Consider the following 22,476-nt stretch of genomic DNA (forward strand, 5'->3'; position numbering starts at 1 on the left):
ATCTGGTCACCGCCCTTCCGGTTGACCGTTGAGCTGTCCCGCCCTTTCTGGTGTGTATAGATATGGATATGGATTGTCATATTGAGCGTTCGATCATGTGTTTTGACAGTTTTATCTACCGGTGTCTTTCCGGCATATGTTGTTGTTATGGTTTGCCCTATTGTCCTAGTTAGTCGTAGATCATGTGGTTTTGACAGAAAGTTTGAAGACTGTGTCACACAAGCATTATCTCTTGTGCACACGAGTTGGGTGTATTTTCTGTGTTTGTGATAGACATCTGTTTTTGACAGAAAGTTTGAATTTGTTGTCCGGTTCAGTTATGTGTTTGTGTGTATGTGTGTGTGTGTGTATGTCTGGGTATATGGCATCACAAGTGCTGTTAGGAAATGTGTCAGCATCTGATATGATCCCCTCCACATTCCTGAGGTAACAGCAAAAGTGAGAAAAAAGAGAGTTGTCCCTAATCATGTTTTATATTTCACACAAATGATATACAATAATATCTTAGCAAAAATCTACTGAAACCATTTAATTCAGTTTTAGAGAAACAAAAGAATAAAATGAATAAGGATTTGACTAAATACTAAAGCCTATCACAAAAAAAGAGTTGAAAACATACTGTTCTTTAAAAAGTATAAATGAAAAGATTATAAAATAATTTAACCAAGGTTGAAAAAACATACCGTTCGTTTAAAGTATAAATGAAAAGATTATAAAATAATATAACATAAATGTCAGTGTTTCTCTCTCTCTCCTTCTCAGCTCCATCTGTCTGTGTCTCACTCATTCAGTGATTACGGTGCACGCGCGCGTGTCTGTGTCTAAGCGCGCGTCCTCCTTCTCCTCAGTAGGTTATTCCATATTAGGTGACAGGGAATTTTAGATGAATAAATAAAATTCTTAATCTCACATGTTTATAGAGAGTTACAACTCCCGAACTTATGTGTGCAATAAGCTGATGTAAGCGCCTTTGTAAACAATCATTATCTCTCTTGTGCACACGAGTGGTGTTTTTTCACTTCGTGTACTGTCTTTGCAACGACTGAATCGGCCATAAACACTGATATCTCTGCTACACATGAATGAATAGTTAGCCGTTCTGTTTAAAAATACACAGATGGTGGTCATTTTTGCAGTCCGTTTGACTTTACGATCTGTATTCGCTGAATCGGCCATAAACACTGATATCTCTACTACACATGGATGAACATGCTTGCCGTTCTGTTTAAAGAAACACAGAGGTGCTGGACATTTTATTAGTCCGTTTGACAGGTTGAAATAGATTATTGCCGTTGCATAGGGTGCGGACATCCTGCTCCGATCCTGACTCGTGATGTTCATTTCCTGAGTACAAATTTATTCCTTATGCAAGAGCGCCATCTTTTGGTGAAGTACCGTTTTTCAGCACAGACACAACAGGTCTATAAATACAGAGCTTGGACTTCAGCCAAACCATCAGTTTTACCGACTCTGACCAACTCACCTTTTCAAGATGCAAAAAAGTAAGTGTTTTATGTTATATTACTACGCTGTTTTTAGACATTAGGAATAACTCATTACTGTTTTAGCATTGTTTTAAATCATTGATTGACTATAGTTGCTTGGTTGGTATTGCAGCTGTTTTATCTAAAAACATTGTTTTAACTATTTTATTTTTATCTACTGTTTAAACTACTTTGTCTACTATTTTTATACATTAGGAATAACTCATTACTGTTTTTAATCATTGATTGACTATAGTTGCTTGGCTGGTATTGCAGCTGTTTTATCTAAAAAACATTGTTTTAAACTGCTTTGTCTACTATTTTTTATTTCTTGGCTTTATCTGTTTTTATATACATTAGGAATAACTCATTACTGTTTTTATCATTGTTTGACTATAGTTGCTTGGCTGGTATTGCAGCTGTTTTATCTAAAAAACATTGTTTTAAACTGCTTTGTCTACTATTTTTTATCTCTTGGCTTTATCTGTTTTTATATACATTAGGAATAACTCATTACTGTTTTTATCATTGTTTGACTATAGTTGCTTGGCTGGTATTGCAGCTGTTTTATCTAAAAAACATTGTTTTAAACTGCTTTGTCTACTATTTTTATCTCTTGGCTTTATCTGTTTTTATATACATTAGGAATAACTCATTACTGTTTTTATCATTGTTTGACTATAGTTGCTTGGCTGGTATTACAGCTGTTTTATCTAAAAAACATTGTTTTAAACTGCTTTGTCAAAAAGATGTGTTTGCGTTTTCCCATGACTTTTATTATGAAAAGACTAGGCCTTCCTTAACCCCGCTGGTTGGTTAGCCATTATGCTACATTTGTTTTTGTTGTTTATGTTTCGCAACAAATGTTTTTTCCCCCACACCTATGCTTTCATTACGCCTTTGCCCTGGTTTTGTTCTATCGCTACCCATCTGATCTCATTTTGATGTTCTATTATAGTTCTTGGCTTATCATATCATATGTCTGCTAACTGTTACTTATGTTCTATGAGTTCTACGTTTAATTGTTTACTCAAACTATTTTTCTGTCGTCTACATGGTTTTTAAGATAGGTCGATATGTTTTCGCAATGTTTTAAAACATAAAAGTCTGTTTTTAACACTGTCTGAAAAGCGGGTCATTCACCCCGTTGTTGTTGTTGTTGTTTAAACCGATACCACAGCAACCCTAGCGTCGGGGATGTAAGAACTACATCCTGTTTTGGTAAATTGTTCCTCGATTGTGGTTGAAACCGAATACATATAGTGCTCTGCTACCATCTTGTGGTTGTTATTGGTACGACAAGCTGTTTTTAAATACTGGCATCTAGTGGTTGTTTTTGTTATTGCAGCCTCCTGTTTTGTAAAATACTGCCATCTCGTGGTTTGTTATTGTTACGACAAGCTGTTATAATTTATTTTATGATTGATAATCTGTTTAATTTAGTTTCATTTATTTATTTAAATTTATTTATATTCAATTATTTATTTTTTATTTATTTTTTAATTTATTTATATTTAATTATTTTAAATGATTTATTTTATTTTAAATTATTTATTTTAAAATTAAATTTTTTTATTTTTATTTTTTAAATGTAATTTATTTATTTTATTTTTTAATTTATTTTAAATTCACGTTTGGTGTGTGTGTGTGTGTGTGTGTGTGTGTGTGTGTGTGTGTGTGTGTGTGTGTGTGTGTGTGTGTGTGTGTGTGTGTGAAATCAGCTCACTAAATTGTCTTTCATGCATAAACAGGTTTTATATTTTTCCAGGCTCGAATAACCCGAATATTGAATTGAACGCCTTCCAAGCCATTAATGATGCATGTGAGAACTTATATTTTATATTGTTTTATAAATTAAAATGATCTTATTTTATTCCATTTATTTTAACAAAATTTTTAATTTACAGTATCGGCTGTGATAGATCTTACGAAAGATGATGACGACGGCGAGAGTGCTGGACCAAGCGGTGAACCTTTGAGAAAGGTTAGAAAGACCAACGATTCCACCACGCACGGCGATGACGGTGAGAGTGCTGGACCAAGCGGTGAACCTTTGAGAAAGGTTAGAAAGACCAACGATTCCAGTCCGCACGACGATGACGGTGAGATTGATGGACCAAGCGGCGAACCTTTGGGAAAGACCGTCGGTTCCAGTTTCCCCGATACCCCGCCAGCCATTCCACTAGCCGTCCCACCCCCCAGTCCTATTACATCACATGCCAGACCTCCTGTCACACCTCCTACCACCCCTCCGGTCATTCTACCTATCACCCCGCCTGTCACCCCACCCGTCATTTCCCCTACTACCCCGCCTGACAATCAGTCAGCCAGACCATCTACCACTGGCGCAAGCAGTCAGCAGCACAGTCCTGACACGACCGGGTTTTACGGTAAGACTAACTACATTATCATAAGTTTTAAAAATCCAAATTGAAACAGACCATTAAGAATTTTGTTATTTTTCTACACAACAGGTTCGACCGGAAAGCACGATGATGTGACGACTTGGAATAGTGATCAACTGGAAGCATGGGAGCGTGGTTCTTGGGCAAGTGAGCTCGACGACGACGACGATGAGGTATCGATCGTAAACACTAATCAAACAATTGATGAAAACAGCGGTCAATCATCGGAAGATGACGAAGGAACCATTGAGGAAGAAGTAGCCCCAGCGGGAGGGTCTCAGGCAGTTGATGACGACGCCGCTGCTGCTCCTCTGATGCATATGCTTATTGATTCAATAGAATCATTGAGACAACAGTTTCGTGATGCACACACCGAAACACAAAACCGATTAGAGACACTGTACGTTCAGGTTCGTGACACACAGATAGAAACACATAGTAGATTAGCCGCATTGAGCAATGATCTTCACAACTCTCAGCTGCAGGTACATAGCAGAATCGATGCGCAAGATCGATTTATTCAAAATCTGGTTGATGAAATATTTCGACGTATCAATAGAAACGGACGTGTGTTCAACGAACACCATCGTGAACTAGTACTTTTGGTTCATCATCTTCTTCTCATTCTCATCGAACAGTCAGATGAGTAAAATACATGTGTTCCATTAAATCATGTATTGATTTTTATATGCTATGTTTGCTTTTGATTTTTATATTGTACTACTTCATTTATGGTTTTATACTCTGATTTGTACTATTTTATGTTTGCTTTTTATACTTTTTTACATATACTCTGATTTTGTACTATTTACTTTTTACATATACTCTGATTTTTTACTATTTACTTTTTGCATATACTCTGACTTTGTACTATTTCATGTTTTGGTCTGAAATCTAAAATGGACGGTGCTAAAAGCTTTGACGCAGACGACACAGAACTGTCACCCGACGAAATTGAAATGCTAAGTATACTTCCTGATTCTTTAGAAGAGTATCTGTTTAATTTAGAATCTTCACAACCCTTCGCTAATTTGGATCTTTTCGAATTAGCTGTAAATCCAAATATGAATTTGTACGATCACATGCCAAGTGTAGACGGTGATCCTGTTGTACAATTTGGCGGTGTTTTAAACAACCAACCACCACCACCAGACCACCCCTGCGGTAATGATACTTCGCAACCATCCACATCAGGTAATGTCGATTCTACTACACAGACTCTAAGTCGCACAGACATTGACAGGTTGATTCGTGAGGGTGGGGACGTTAACGGATATCATGTTTTACCACGACCTCGTTTCAATAGCGTGACGTTGAGAAGGACTACGAATCTGAGAGAGATTAACTCTACAGATTTGGCCTCTTACCACACACGTTTACACGACATGGTCAATGGGATTGTTAATTTTGCTAGAGAATTCGACCACAATTCCGTAATCAATATCACATTGTCAGCTCCCAGTCTCCAAACACCAGTCACCGGGGTTTTAACTCATGGTAATAATTACAACGTGGATTTACTTCTCGATCAAATTGAAAAAGTTTTACAGAGCAACAATCGGTTACTATCTGACCAAACCGTTGAAATTGATGCGTCAGTAGCAATGAACAGACAAGGCGGAGTCCGTCGAAAACTTACAGATCTGGCCGTTGATCAGGTAATTAAAAGAAAAAAGACGAGCTTATTCTGCCCAAACAATATTTCAAATAATTTGTGCTTTTCCATCTGTATCGCCCATTTCCTTAACCCACAACAGCCCGAGAGTGAGTTAGAAAAACTGGCGGCCGTTATCCAAAACAGCGTCGGCTTCTCAATCCAAGACAAAATCGGTCTTGACGACATAGCGTCGTTTGAACGTGCGCTAGACATTAAAATCGTCGTATTTCACAGATCTAACGCCATGGTCTTAGAAACGTACAAAAATTCTGACGAACCCCACCCAAAAACGATTTTCCTTTACCTACACAATGATCATTACTACATGATAATGAATTTGACAGGGTTCATGGGTTCGTCATTCGTGTGTCCATTTTGCTACAAAAGTTACAGCAACCGCAGGGACCATCGATGTAAGCACGCTTGCAACATCTGTTTTGACGCCGAATGTTACAGGTTCCCTGTAAGAATCATACATTGTCCCGATTGTTTTCGGTACTGTAAATCGGCATATTGTTTCGAAATGCATAAAAAAAACTCACCTCCCGGTCAGGAATACCCAGCCTGTGATATGATTAAATACTGTAAGCTATGTAACAGACGTTACAACGTTAAACCGGATGACAAGAAAAAAAGTAAACACATCTGCGCCCCGGACAAATGCATGCATTGTCGAGAGTGTCTGACGCCCGATGGGGAGCACCAATGCTTCATACAACCTCTAGAGCCTAAGGAACCGTGTGAGAAATACATCTTCTATGATTTTGAAACGCGTTACGAAAATGGTAGGCACGTGGCTAATTTTGTTTGCGCCATCACATTCAAAGGTAAGAAATTTACTGCTCATGGTACCAACTGCATCGCTAAGCTAATCAACCATTTCAGACAACCTCGATACGAAGGCTACTGCTTCATCGCTCATTACGCCTCCAGATTCGACTCCTTTCTAATCCTGGAGTATTTTTGCAAATCCGGGATCGCGCTTGAGGTCATAATGCAAGGGTGCAAATTACTTCTGTTGTACGACGAAGCATTCTCCCAGCGATATATCGACAGTTACTCATTTTTCCCATTCGCTCTGGCCAAAATGCCCGCGGCGTTAGACTTAGCGACGGATGAAAAAGGCTACTTTCCACATCTTTTCAACATGGTGGAAAATGAGAACTATTTCGGACCATACCCCGACAAAAAGTTCTACAACTACGATAACATGTCTGATAAAGACAGAGAAAAGTTTGATGCGTGGTACAGCACGGTTCAGGGTAAGTTCTTTGACTTCAAGAAAGAACTGTACGCGTACGGCGTTAACGACGTCGTCTTATTACGCGAAGGGTGCATGACATACAGAAAGTCTTTCATACAATGCACAAAACTTGACCCTTTTGCGTTCACGACGATCGCCAGCTGCGCGATGGGGGTCTTCAAAACACATTATCTCGACAGAAACACGCTTGCGCTGACCCATAACAAAGCGTACGTCCATCAGAATAAGGCCTACTCAAGCGGTTCGATCGAATGGTTAGAGTATGTAAAAAAGACTCGAAACGTTGACGTTCACCACGCCGTAAACCATGGCGAAGTATCGATCGGTAAGTACTTTTTAGACGGCTACTACGAGCAGGACGGTGTTAGGCATGGTTTAGAGTACGCCGGCTGCATCTTCCATGGCCATTGCTGTCGCTTTGAACCCCATCATAGCCACCCCCTTTCGGGAGTACCCTATGGGGTTCTCAGGGACGAGTTTGACGATAAGATTGAAATTCTGCGGAACGCGTATGGTTTGCAAATCGAAGTTCTTTGGGAATGCGAATGGAACCGGATGAAAAAGACCGACCCCTCTGTGATAGAATTTATGACCGATTATTCTGCCCCGGAGATATTGAACCCCCGAGACGCGTTGTACGGTGGCAGAACGAACGCCTACAAACTTTATCACAAAGTGACCGGTGATGAGAAAATAAGGTATCTCGATTTCACTAGCTTATATCCGTATTGTCAAGCGAGGAAACCTATCCGATCGAACACCCCGAAATCATATTCACAGATTTTGAACCGATTGAAAATTATTACGGACTTATCAAAGCGACCGTGTACCCTCCGCGTAAATTACTACACCCGGTTCTCCCTTACAGATGTCAAGGAAAACTCATGTTCCCGCTATGCAGAACCTGCGCTCAGGAGCAAAACCAAACCACGAGTTGTAGTCACACGGACGAGGAAAGATCGCTCTCGGGCTGTTGGGTCAGTATCGAGCTTTTAAAAGCCATCGAGAAGGGATATGTGGTGGTCAAGATAGACGAGGTTTGGCATTTTCCACAGCGGTCAGACACGTTGTTTGCCGAATACGTAAAAACGTTTTTGCGTTTGAAACAACAAGCGTCCGGCTACCCGTCCAATGTCGTCACGGATGCTGAGAAAGAGACTTACATTCGTGAGTATTTTGAAAAAGAGGGGATTCAACTCGACCCCGAAAAGATTAAGTACAACGCCGCCCAGAGGGCAATAACGAAATTAATTTTGAATTCGCTATGGGGACGTTTCTCTTTAAGACAGAACTTGCCTCAAACTACTCTGGTGAACGACCCCGAAGATTTCACCAGAATTGTTTTTGGCAATACCGACACGTTGTCGTATTTCTCATTCGTTTCAGATGACGTAGCGCTCATCCAGCATAAACCATCCAAAGAGGATGTTTGCAAGGCGCGCGACGTAAACGTTTTTTTAGGTGCTTTTACCACCGCACACGCCCGACTGGAATTGTACGAATTGATGGACAGACTCGGCAGCCGATTGTTATACTCTGACACAGATAGTGTTATTTTTGTGTCTAGGGAGGGGGACTGGGAGCCTCCTCTGGGCGATTATTTAGGAGATCTGACTAGCGAATTGGACGATGGGGATTTTATATCACAATTTTCGTCGAGCGGTCCCAAATCGTACGGTTTTGCCACGGCCAAAGGTAAAGTGTCTATGAAAGCTAAGGGGATAACCCTGAATGCTAAAAATTCACAAGCTATCTGTCTCGAATCCCTGATTGGTCTGGTTGACAGCTATGTGACATCGCATGATAGATCCAAATACATCCTGGCTCAGAGCGATAATATTGTACGAAATAAGAAGACTTTGACATTGCACAACAAATCAGTCGTTAAAAGGTTCAAGGTGGTGTACAATAAACGTAGACTCCTAAGCGATTACTCGACTCTTCCTTATGGCTACTGATCAGATGATGCACAGAGGCTCTCAGGATGTTTCCAATTTTGATTTCAGACTTCAACATCCTTTTAGTTGTGTCGTGAGCGGCCCGTCAAACTCTGGAAAGTCTTATTTTGTAAAACTTTTGTTGGAAAAAGGGTTGAATATCATTTCCAAGAAAATTGAAAACATTGTTTGGTTGTATGATTGTTGGCAGACTTTGTACGATGATTTACTTCAATTGTATGACATTAAATTTGTGCAAGGAATACCCCAGACTCTGAATGATGATGATTTACTGCCTGTCACCAAGACAAACCTGCTCGTGGTGGATGATTTAATGGAGCAAGCTAGCGCTAACTTGGAACTTCAACGCGTTTTTACGCAATACTGTCACCACCGCAATCTCACCTCTATTTACATAGTGCAAAATTTATTTGCACAGGGTAAGTCCAGCCGAACCATAAGCTTAAACGCCAATTATATGATCCTGTTTAAAAATCCTCGGGACGTGCATCAAGTGGCTATGCTAGGACGTCAAATGTACCCTGGAAACACAAAATACTTTATGGAGTGTTATCACGACGCGGTCGACCGTCCTTTCGGGTACCTAATGATAGACTATAAAGCAAAAACTCCGGAGCAGTACCGTCTCAGAACAGGATTGCTTTCCGACCGTCAAGTGGTTTATATTCCGAAAAAAAGAAGAACGTGATCAATCGTCATGTCCGCCAGACTTTGTAAACATCTGCCTGTGTTAAAACTGCTACATAAAGCCGCTCCTAAACAACGACGCCTTATTTTACAATCGGCGTCCGACGAATTCATTTTAACGCTCTGTGAAGTGGCTCTTAATATCCTATATGGCACAATTCCGGTCAACAGGCAGCAGTACCAAAAACTGAAAAAGAGAAAAGCGGATATTAAATTTTTAGCCAATAAAAAAATTGGCATAGCGGCCAAGAAACGAGTCTTCAACCAGAAGGGCGGATTCCTGTCACCGCTCCTAAGCGTCGCTGTACCCTTTATTTCGAGCTTGATAGCAAATCGATAGGATGGAGTATGCCGAGAAGATGTATTTAGTCCCGCACCATCAACTGGATAAGATCAAGAGCGAAAATGCTCGTGAGAACATTCAACGGAGCGTGGAGAACGATTTGGATGATACCATAAGAAATATTTTACAGCGGACTGATTTGAATACTTACGAAAAAGCCAAACTTTACACCAATTCCCTGAGCAGGTTTTTGGCCATCGTTAAACAAGGCGATCGTGAGAGTAGTGTTTTAACGCTTTCGTTACCCCATACCGATCTCGGTCATAAAGATGAACCACCGACTGCTGCTAACGTCGAAGACGGTAAAGCCGAGGAGGCTGTTGTCGACGAAGTTCTGAAGAATGTACCTTCGAGAAGTGTGAAAAACAGCAGATACATATTAGACAAGATGTCTAAAGCTAAAGGACTAAGCGCATGGAACGAATCGGGGGAGTTTGTGTTCAGGGGAAAAGTCATACATGGTTCACACATGCTCGATTTGTTAAGAAATGTTACGGCCTCGCACAAAGTTAGGGATGACCGGAGACCTCTAGGTTGGTCAGAGTTTCTACACGCCTTTGCCGAATTAAACATCCCATTTTCTACAGTGCCGAATCAACAGGTCAGACGCACGATTAACTCTCTAAAGAGTAAACCTGTAGAACCTTATAAAAAAAAGGTACAGAGATATTCACCTCGCCTGGCTCCAGAGTTCGGAAACTCGGCTCTAAAGAGTAAACCTGTAGAACCCCCATCAACACCTGTTAGACCTTATAAAAAAAAGGCGAGGAGATATTCACCTCGCTTGGCTCCAGAGTTCAAAGACTCACCATTTAAATCACCGTCTTCCGAACGAGGACAATGGTTAGAATTTTAACTACTTATATTTTGTGAGCATTAATATGTATCTTATGATTAAAATAAAAGACGATAAAAAAATATAATGGTTTTAAGATTTTATTTATACGTCAAACACGTCTGCACACAATGAACGCAGGATAACATTTTATCATTACAAACATATGGTCTTAATCTCTTCACAAAGAGGGATACCATTTTATCATTTTTGATATAATCATTGGTGTATAGTTTCATCACGTGGTTATAGTCGCGACCTCTGGCTAAATGATACAGAAAAAACACACAATGCTGCCCGCAGGTATCCGATGAAAAATCCTGGACGCGCCTGTCGGAATATAACACGTTGACGTCGTTGGTTGTTAGAAAGTTGTTGATAGTGATTGGAAAGCGGGGGCTGTTGGGTGGATTACCGAAGCTGTCGAAAAAACAAGCGGTTCCCTCTTGGGTTAAATAAACCGCGACCCAATGCTCCCCCGGCAATCGAGCAGGGTGGGTATTAATGATACCCATCGACGGTAAGATCCTCAACGGTTTTTTGGGTAGTTGATCGCTCGGTAGAACTCCGAGAAAATGAGTCCGGCACGTTATTTTATCCATGATGGCGCTGAGTTGTAGCGTGTTCATCTCAATAGTAGTCGAGCAGTACCTGTCTGCGGTTAGACACTTCAATGATGCTGTCGAATACGGCGTAAATTAATAAGTTAACGGTATTCGGCAACGGTTTTCTGAAACGAGCTTCGAGTCTGATATTCCCGGACTTGATGAGCGAAATGTGCTGACCGCAGTCTTCATCAGGCGTAAGATTAAATGCGTAAAGCGTGTATCCGTTCAGGAAATCGACCCTGTCGATAGAGAGCGATTGGTTCTTAAGGTGTCTTCCTGTCGTCATCGCCAACTGATAAAATTCGCGTACTGCCGAACCAGCTTCGAAATTTGGTTGTAGAGGCTTGGCGGGGAATTGTTGTCCGTCGACGTAGACGGCTAGGAACTCCAGATCGTAATGTTTGAATGCGAATGGATTTTTTTCGTAGGACCCTGTGAATGCGTCATTGTCGACCATGGCAATGACGATAGATTTTGGTAGGGTTCCTAAAAACAGATTTTCTTGATTTGAAACACGAGTCCCCTGAGGTATGGAGAAATTTTTTACACACACCCTATCTATGGGGTACTTGGCCGTTGTCGAGAGTAACGCCTGAGCATGCCCCAGTCTCACTGGCGGTGATACAGAGACTTTCTTGACAAATAGGGACGCCGACTCTATTTTTATTTTGTAAGCCACGTCGTCGGACCTCATCAGACAGAATTCATCTTTTGCTCGAATGAACCGTATCTTGATGTCCACGCCATTCAACATAACTTTTTCTTGAAAGAATATATCGCTGTGTATAGGGGCCAGCAGTTCCACCTCATTGCTTTCGCTGGTGTAGACCGCTCTCATCGTCAACCCCGCGTTACGGCCTGCGGGGTCAGCCACATCCATGTGACCGGCGGTGTCTTTGTAAAACAGTCCGGCGGAGAAAAGAGATTCCAGCGCATCTTTACTATAGTTGATCAGACTCTCGATGATACAGCGGTAAGGGTAAGTCGAGGAACTCTGGGATATCAGACGGTCGCCGAGGGTCACGTCGACTTGTGAAAAAATTGTGGCTCCGGGGTAATTTATTAGACCCACCTTCGCAGGATTTGCGATGTCTGCTCCATTTGGTCTCGTGATTTTCAGACGTGTATAGAGCATCGTGTTATTTAGATCCACGTAATCGTCGCCGTTGCCTGCGATAAAAAACTCTAATGGTGCGGTGTCCGATATGGCGGATAAAGGGGCAACTTCTAAATACCCATTTTTCTCTATAACAGTCTGCGTCATTGGAACCGTAAATAAGTCCAACTCGGACTTGATGCATTCTCCCGACATACGATGCAGTAGCGCCATGTTAGAATATGGTTTTTACGGATCTCTTGACCGATGCTTTTCGACTAACAGACTTGTTACGTTTTCTGCGTATGACTGGACGCTTCTTTGTTCCTCGTGTTGTTTTCTTCTTCTTACCCCATTGACCACGCCTCCTTACACCCGGTGGTTTAGACATCCTCTTACGGGCCATGACCATCAGCCCAGATCCGTCTTGAGCATTATTGCTATGCGCACGCGTCAATACGTTTGAGACGACGTCGGATACTATATTTTTAGCAGCGGATTTTAGGTGGGGTTTCGCGATGCTAAATCCTCTTTTTAACAGAGGTATGGCCATCCTGAACAGACCTCTGAAAAGTCCTCCTAACCCCGCACCGTACATAACCCCTCCTCCGGCATAGCCTGGTAAACCCCCGCCTGCCTGATTTCGGTAATAGTCCACATAGTCGGCGGTCTCTCCAGGTCTATAATATGCCATTTTTTGGTTTAAAGTGTAGTTTTACGATGACTTTCCCGTAAGAAAATGGTATTTCGCGGTTTTGGTCGTCCTTCAACTCTATGGTAATGCTGGTGATGTGATCCTTGTTGATCGATGCGTAATGCGGGTTGTCGTATCTAGCAATGACCGTGTCGTTGCTTTTACCCGATATATGTACGCATCTCAAAAGCGGGACGTAAGAATCACCGACCGATTGATATTGAATGATGTCGGTGTAAACGTACATTGTGTAGAACCCGGCGTTGATATCGGATTGATGAGGAGCGTACGCGATATGGCTCGTAGTAAAATCTGCTTCTTTATGGTAGTTTGAACGTCCGAGAGCATCGTCCGGTATCATTCCTAAAATAGTGGCTAGTCTGCCTTGAAAGCTGACTGAAACATTGGGTTTCGCGATCAGAAACACTTTGTTTTTTAATTCATCGTAATCCAATACGGCCGTGGGTGCTAGAAGTTGATTTATCACGCGGAGGATCGCACGAATGTTCGCGTAGTACCCACCAGATATGTATAATATCCTCGATACAAAAAACGTGGATAAGTCTTTTTTAAGCGTGTCTTTGGGGCCCCCGCTATTTGTGTATACGGGGGCTGTGTACAGGGTGAAATTCCCGTCTTTGTCATTAAAGTTATACCAACTTCTAGGATATTCGATTTCGGCGAGCCCCACCTCCCATTCTCCTTTCAATTGTATAGCTTTTGCTAGCCTGGTTGTATAGCCGGATATGCGATTTTCGGGGTAAACCGAGCTCGATGCATTGCACGGTAGCGTAATGTAGAACCCTTGATCATCCATGACTGTCCTTCGCTCGTATGAACTCATCCATTAAACGTCAGGGTGTTTTAAGTCCAACAGTGTTTTTTTATCTATATAACTATTAAATTTTGAAGGCCACCCTAGCCATTTCACTAAAACAAGCGTAGATTTCCCTTGTTTTTTCTGACCTAAAATCTTTTCCACCTTAAAAGATTTGTTTTTACTCACAATTATTTTTTGCAACTCTTTTTCATAAAAAACCCCCTCGATGACATCACCGTCATAATCGCTGAGTCTGTAGACCGGGGGTTGTCGCGGAATGCATGCGGATATGGTGAAAAATTCTTCAGTGTAGTTCTGCTCATAACCTTTGGCGAACGGACCTCTCACTTTAGAAATCCTGACGACATCGCCGACTTTGAAATTAAATACGGGTCTCTCGGTCTTCTTTATATCCCCGTACAAGTTTTGAAACACTTGATCCTCGTTTACTTTGGTAACGTCCACGGGTCTCATTCTGATACTTCGATGATAACTGGTGTTGTACCCCTGCATGATGTCTTGTAAAACATCTATGTATCGTCGGGAATTTGTAGCCGTTAAAAATCTCCACATACGACTCTTTAACGTTCTATTAAATCGTTCTACGACGCTGGCTTTCAAATCGGTAGCGGTAGCGAAATGATCAATGTTGTGCTTTTTCATTACATCTTGAAATTGTTTGTTAAAAAATTCCTTCCCCTGATCCGTCTGCAATTTCTGTGGCACACGACCCTCCTCGAGTATAGACTCGAACGCTCTAGCGACCTCGGGCCCACTCTTATTCTTCAACACGCGACTCCACGCATACTTGCTAAATACGTCTATGCAAGTCAACAGATATTTATTGCCGTCGTTATCCTTGGCATAGGCGATCATGTCGACTAGATCGGCCTGGAACTGGGTATCGACCCCGTACACAACCACTCTATTTCGTTTGTATTTTATAGGAGCTGTTTTGTGTAAAGTGTAAGCATCCTCACCAGACAACCATTCTGAAACCTTTTTATCGCTTAGTCGGACCCCGCTATCTTTTAAGACGGCGTCTTTTAATCGTTTTTTACCCCCTAAAGATCCGGGGTTGGAGGGTGTATAATAAGCCTTTTTCATGAGCTCCGACATGCTGTCGTTTCAACCGCTGCAAAAGAATAACTCGTACATGTGGTTTGAATCAATCTTTTATTAAAAAAAGTTACAGGATACATGATTGAAGTAAAATGCCATTAATATAACACAAGTAAAATGGTTATAACACAAGATTGTAAAAATGATTATAATACAATATAGTATATATGGATATAATAATAATGTTAGTACAACAAAATCTAAGTAAAATTGAATATAATGATGTTAGTACAAAACGGAATATAGTAAAATTAGATATAACGATGTTACACGCATAGTCTAAGTAAAATGGATCACTGATAGTCTAACCAGAAAAGAAAATCGCGACAGGCCATCATGTTTCTGTCTAGGATGTAATCGACGTACATTTCAACAATTTCACCGATGGCGACATCCATTTCGTTCTCATCATTGATGTCATATTCTTTTGTTTTCTTCACCAGCTCGGTACACACATCAACCACATAGGTACAAGTACATAGCACATCGTTGACCCCGAGCGGGTGTTGCGATTCACACATCATATCTAGAACCTGTTTTATCATTACACCGGGGGGGTCGAAGCCATAAGAACATTTGTCCGTCAAATCATCCCATGAATTAGCCGCTCCTCTTATATACACCATTTGTTTCTTGAAATTTGCTTCACGCGTAGAGTCCTCCATAGGTGGATGACCATCGCGTTGATGCATCATCGATAATCTTATTCATCAGTTTGGTCATCTGTCGTCTGTAATGTCCTTTAAACAGGAATTGCATACAGCTGGTTAGGCTACTGGCAGCACCCATACTGGTGGGGTCTTGGTCACTCTCCATTCACGATCGAAATACCTTCCCAGAGATCAACGACGTCGTGCACTATTTCCTCGCAGGGTTTGTCCAGAAGTCTCGTCCTGATTTCTTCTAGCTTAGCGACGATGAATGGTTCGTCTTTTAATTCGTGCAGAATAGTCCCGACTGTTCCTTGAATACGTTGGGGGTGAGATTTTAACCCCAACCGTCCTAGGAGGATACCGATGATGGCATGAAAATAGGGTCTAAACAGTTTGGCTGAAAGTTCATCAAAATATGTGTCAAAGTAGTAGTTAGGTGGGTCGAACAGGCAGGAATGTTGCAGTTGACTGGGATGATCAATCTCACACCCTTCGCAGTCGTCCTTCAGCTTATTTCCGATGAGATGTTGCAGCAAAACCACTGTCGCAGCTTTTATGATTTTGAATCCCACGTCACTGAAACATCCGTCTGTGACGTCGAAGCCATGATTAGCATGAGAGAGGTCAGCCAGGTTGGGAGATTCAAGCTTTTTGTTGGATGGTGGTGGTGGTGGTGGTGACCAAGGTTTAGTACAATCACAGTCGCACTCGATCTCCGGATCCCAGTCTAAGCTACGTTTGCGTCTTTCAGCCAGAGCCCAGTCTTTGCGCAGGTCCAATGGTTCAGGGTTGAAAATGTTACCCGAACCCCAATCGCTTTCAATGCATGATTCAAAGTCTATGCGACGTTTGATAGTTTTAGCCGGAGCCCAGTCTTTGTGTATGCCCAATGGCCCACAGGCGTCAGTCAGAGTATGGAGGGTTGCGTTGTCGTCGGGAGGGTCGAGAATGCTGCCGAAAGAGATACCGCAGCTGCATACATGATTGGGTTCTGAAGCGGCGTCTTCAGCCATGGTTTCTAAATGCTGCTTGGAAGGGTCTGGTCGCAGGAATTTATGATAGCTGTAGTAAAGGGGGCGGGGTTGTTGTAGCACTCAAAACCTGATTAATAGGAGTTATTTTTGGGTTGGTCTGGCTTGCGAGCTTTCTCATGACCGTAGAAAATGGGGCCGGATGGCTGAGACCATATGCCGCTCCGTCCACATGTCTGAGGCTGGAACAGCTGCACTTTAATTTTGTTGTATCCGTCATGCATGTCGCACCATTTGAACATTTTGTTGATGATTGAAAAAACCATATTCAGGAGATTCAGATCGCACCACTCGAACAAAAATTGCATTTCATACAGTTCGTGATGCTCGTTAGGCCGTATGCGCGCAGACCGCTTGTTTTTGAGCTTTGTCTTGTCTTTACAGCAGAATATGTAAACAGAATCAGTAGGGTTCTTGTTAGTATGGTCACCTACCACACGGTACCGAACATTATCGTTTACCCCGTCCCACTCTGAAATGTACAAAGGCTCCTCACCACAATCATTCAGATCCTTCCATACACGATTGTAGAAGAGAGTCCAGTCTTTTTCAGGAAATACCAGACACACGTCTTGCCCAGTCTGAAACTCTCCGAGGCTGTCAGTGGTGTAGAGTGTAACAACTCGAGTTGGTTTGTGAAATTTGTATCCGAATACACGGTTCCTACCCATTACATATTCAGCTGTAGTCCATTCCGAAATTTCATGGAGAAAACTTGTCAAACGGACATGTCTGAAAGGTTTTCTCGGTGCCATAGTCAGCCTTTCCATCATTTGGTTGCTCAGCTCCGACTCTGAGGATTCAGGAGAGGATGAATCATCCATGGTCATGTAGCTCATGTTTCTGGTGATGGTTTTACAACACACTCCCCACCATTTATATACATTGCTCTGGAATGTGAGGGTGGACGTCTGTGTAGCAGAGATATCAGTGTTTATGTCCGATTCAGCGAATACAGATCGTAAAGTCAAACGGACTGCTAAAATGACCAGTACACAAACACAGAAAATACACCCAACTCGTGTGCACAAGAGATAATGCTTGTGTGACACAGTCTTCAAACTTTCTGTCAAAACCACATGATCTACGACTAACTAGGACAATAGGGCAAACCATAACAACAACATATGCCGGAAAGACACCGGTAGATAAAACTGTCAAAACACATGATCGAACGCTCAATATGACAATCCATATCCATATCTATACACACCAGAAAGGGCGGGACAGCTCAACAGTCAACCGGAAGGGCGGTGACCAGATGTCTTATCTAGGGGGCGGGACCGGAAGTCATCAATCATTTTGACACATGGTGCAGGATAAGTACTACTCTAGTGTTCTCATTTAAGCATCTCTTCTTGACAGACACAGATCTAGCTTCAGTGGCAGGAGAGATCAATATATCAAAGAAAATACAGAAATGATCAGACAGTGCTACATCCTTAATAACAATCGATGAAATGTTTAGACCCTTACTGATAAGTAAATCTAGAGTGTGTCCACGATTGTGTGTGGGTCCGTGTACATGCTGAGTCAGATCAAAAGTTTTTAAAACAGTTTTGATTTCTTTTGCCATATTGTTCTCTGCATTATCTATGTGGATGTTAAAATCTCCAGCAATGGCAAAACAGTCAAACTCTGAGGTAATTGTTGATAACAGTTCTGTAAAGTCCTCAGCAAAGGCTGGAGAGTATTTTGGAGGCCTGTAAATAATGAAAAGTAAAATGCATGGAGCACCTTTTAACACAGTACCCAGATATTCGAAAGACAAGTAGTTCCCAAATGATATTTGCTTACATTGATAGATATCTTTAAAAAGAGCAGCTAGACCCCCACCTCTCTTAACAGCTCTGCAGACACTCATAAAAGTAAAGTTAGGAGGGGCTGCTTCATTGAGGATTGTTGCACTGCAGCTGTCTTCTAGCCAGGTTTCATTTAGAAGCATAAAATCCAGGTTGTTTGTGGTTATTAAGTCGTTGACTAGAAGTGATTTATTTTTTAGTGAGCGAATGTTTAAAAGAGCTAACTTAACAGACTTACTTTTCCCCACAGCAATATTAGTTTGACGTGTAATAGGCACCAGATTAGTTGGGTTTGCTGTACGGCTATTGAAGGCCTTAGACTTTCTATCATGTAATAGAACAGCAATAGAGAAAGATACAGGCACACTGGGTTCCCGCTTGTTTTGTAAACATTTGAGAAAGTTACTGTTATCAAAACGGGGACCCGACACATATCACTGAGAGCTGGTATCAGTTGTTTTTGGTTCACCTCGAGCAGAAGGAGGAGGGTGTGGGCCCTGGCGTTGTGGCAGAGGCCGAAGAGCTCTCACAGGAGGAGGGGGAGGGCGAGCTGGGCCCGCAGGCTTTGGTGGTAATGGTGCCTGTCTTTTTTTAGTTGGTATCTGGGGGCTTGCAGCAAAAGAGTGGGATAGTCTGGTTCCAGCATGCACCAGTTCTTCCATTTTCTGTGAGAAGCACAATAGTGGCGTTGCTGGGGAGAGGGAGAAAGTGTCTGAAATAACTAGGCTATGCTATGGACAAGGGAACCCTATGGTCAGTGAGTGTCAAGCTGTTCATCCACCAATGTGGACTACTTCTCCACAACGACCACGTCACAATTATTTTATCTTTGTATTGCCAATTATTTTTTACTAGTTTTTAAGGTGCTACTGCTGCCCCTTTAAAAAGCACCCTGAACCCCAACTTATTGTGCTGTATTTACTCTCTTCTAGTCTTGTTGGCTGTAATCTCACTGGTCAGGATTGTGAAATTGTGTCATCAGCTCTAAAATCCTCAAACTGTGTCCTGAGAGAGCTGGATCTGAGTAACAATGCCCTGCAGGATTCAGGAGTGAAGATTATTTCTGATGGATTGAAAAGCCCACACTGTCAGCTGCAGATACTGAGGTATTTAAGAATATATAAGAGATAATTTACAGTCTGCCGGTCATAATGTTGATGTGTGTTTGTAGATGGTCTGACTGTGTGTGTCTGTAGGTTGTCTGGTTGTATGGTGACAGAGGAAGGCTGTTATGTGTCTTCAGCTCTTAGTTCAAACCCCTCACACCTGAGAGAGCTGGATCTGAGTAACAATGACCTGCAGGATTCAGGAGTGAAGATTATTTATGATGGATTGAAAAGCCCACACTGTCAGCTGCAGATACTGAGGTATTTAAGAATATATAAGAGATAATTTACAGTCTGCCGGTCATAATGTTGATGTGTGTTTGTAGATGGTCTGACTGTGTGTGTCTGTAGGTTGTCTGGTTGTATGGTGACAGAGGAAGGCTGTGGTTATGTGTCTTCAGCTCTGAGTTCAAACCCCTCACACCTGAGAGAGCTGGACCTGACTAACAATGACCTGCAGGATTCAGGAGTAAAGATTATTTCTGAAGGACTGAAGCTGCCAAACTGTAAGCTACAGATTCTGAGGTATTTAAAAACATATAAGAGATTTACCACACCAACACAGAAAAGATACAAAGGGACTGGTGCTAACTGTTGGAGATTATGTGGGAAAAGGGAATCTAACCATTATCATATTTTTGGGGAGTGTCAGAAATTAACCCAGTTTTGGCAAGGGTTTGAAGGAAATTTGGAAGCTGTTTTTGAGGTGATGATTCCTTTCAAGTGTGAATGTTTCTATCTGGCTAATAATTATTTTGATGGGTGGAATAACATTGATAAGAAACTGATGTTTATTCTTCTGGCAGCTAGTAAAAAAGTAATTACAAAGAAATGGCTAAAACCAGAGCCACTTACAGTTGATGATTGGATTGACATATTACACTATATACAGTAGTGTATATACACAGTGGAGAGAACAATTATTTGATACACTGCCGATTTTGCAGGTTTTCCTACTTGCAAAGCATGTAGATGTCTGTAATTTTTATCATAGGTACTCTTCAACTGTGAGAGTCGAAATCTAAAACAAAAATCCAGAAAATCACATTGTATGATTTTTAAATAATTAATTTGCATTTTATTGCATGACATAAGTATTTGATCACCAACCAACCAGTAAGAATTCCGGCTCTCACAGACCTGTTTATTTTTTCTTTAAGAAGCCCTCCTGTTCTCCACTCATTACCTGTAATAACTGCACCTGTATGGACTCGTTACCTGTATAAAAGACACCTGTCCACACACTCAATCAAACAGACTCCAACCTCTCCACAATGGCAAAGACCAGAGAGCTGTGTAAGGACATCAGGGATAAAATTGTAGACCTGCACAAAGCTGGGATGGGCTACAGGACAATAGGCAAGCAGCTTGGTGAGAAGGCAACAACTGTTGGCGCAATTATTAGAAAATGGAACAAGTTCAAGATGATGGTCTATCTCCCTCGGTCTTGGGCACCATGCAAGATCTCACCTCGTGGGGCATTAATGATCATGAGGAAGGTGAGGGATCAGCCCAGAACTACACGGCAGGACCTGGTCAATGACCTGAAGAGAGCTGGGACCACAGTCTCAAAGAAAACCATTAGTAACACACTACGCTGCCATGGATTAAAATCCTGCAGCACACGCAAGGTCTCCCTGCTCAAGCCAGCGCATGTCCAGGCCCGTCTGAAGTTTGCCAATGACCATCTGGATGATCCAGAGGAGGAATGGGAGAAGGTCATGTGGTCTGATGAGACAAAAATAGAGCTCTTTGGTCTAAACTCCACTCGCCGTGTTTGGAGGAAGAAGGATGAATACAACCCCAAGAACACCATCCCAACCGTGAAGCATGGAGGTGGAAACATCATTCTTTGGGGATGCTTTTCTGCAAAGGGGACAGGACGACTGCACCGTATTGAGGGGAGGATGGATGGGGCCCTGCATTGCGAGATCTTGGCCAACAACCTCCTTCCCTCAGTAAGAGCATTGAAGATGGGTCGTGGCTGGGTCTTCCAGCATGACAACGACCCGAAACACACAGGCAGGGCAACTAAGGAGTAGCTCCATAAGAAGTATCTCAAGGTCCTGGAGTGGCCTAGCCAGTCTCCAGACCTGAACCCAATAGAAAATCTTTGGAGGAAGCTGAAAGTCCGGATTGCCCAGCGACAGCCCCAAAACCTGAAGGATCTGGAGAAGGTCTGTATGGAGGAGTGGGCCAAAATCCCTGCTGCAGTGTGTGCAAACCTGGTCAAGAACTACAGGAAACGTATGATCTCTGTAATTGCATACAAAGGTCTCTGTACCAAATATTAAGTTCTGCTTTTCTGATGTATCAAATACTTATGTCATGCAATAAAATGCAAATTAATTACTTCAAAATCATACAATGTGATTTTCTGGATTTTTGTTTTAGATTCCGTCACTCACAGTTGAAGAGTACGTATAACAAAAATTACAGACTTCTACATGCTTTGTAAGTGGGAAAACCTGCAAAATCGGCAGTGTATCAAATACATGTTCTCCCCACTGTATATATGTATGTGTGATGGAAAAGCTAACCCAGATAGAATAAATTTGTTCAATATGGAAAAAAATGACTGATTATATAAAACCAATTTGCACTGACTTTTCTTGAAACATAAATGGTCTGTAAGGTAATGTTTTTTTTTTTTTAAGAATTATAAGTAATAGCTCCCCTTGTTCTTGTACATAGTTGCTGTCAAAATGAGGAAAACACAAAACATCTGTATAAGCTTGACTTTTGAATTTCCATGACCATTGGCAGACATGATGGGTTATAATGCTGTCTCTGTATTGATGTATATGTTTTTGTTTTATTGTAAAGAAGATTTTCTGCCTTGATGTATATATTTGTCTGCTGAAATTGAAATAAGTACATATAAAAGATTATTTACAGTCTGCCAGTCATG

At 41.7% G+C, this 22,476-nt stretch overlaps 2 protein-coding genes across 3 annotated transcripts in view; both read left to right on the plus strand.

The window, feature by feature from the left end:
- The window catches only part of LOC311286236 (NACHT, LRR and PYD domains-containing protein 1 homolog), a 194,603-nt gene that overhangs the window by 79,704 nt on the left and 92,423 nt on the right, over positions 1–22,476 (plus strand). The gene's annotated exons all lie outside the window — the stretch shown is intronic.
- The window catches only part of LOC311286232 (NACHT, LRR and PYD domains-containing protein 3-like), a 61,211-nt gene that overhangs the window by 17,346 nt on the left and 21,389 nt on the right, over positions 1–22,476 (plus strand). For both annotated transcript variants that reach the window (XM_084402348.1, XM_084402349.1), the window contains exons 4-6: positions 19,392–19,565; positions 19,656–19,826; positions 19,917–20,090. In XM_084402348.1, the coding sequence (XP_084258474.1) occupies positions 19,392–19,565; positions 19,656–19,826; positions 19,917–20,090 (519 nt within the window). The remainder of the gene's footprint in view (positions 1–19,391; positions 19,566–19,655; positions 19,827–19,916; positions 20,091–22,476) is intronic.

This window comes from Rutilus rutilus (assembly GCF_951802725.1).
Source record: "Rutilus rutilus genome assembly, chromosome: 2".
Lineage (NCBI taxonomy): Eukaryota > Metazoa > Chordata > Actinopteri > Cypriniformes > Leuciscidae > Rutilus > Rutilus rutilus.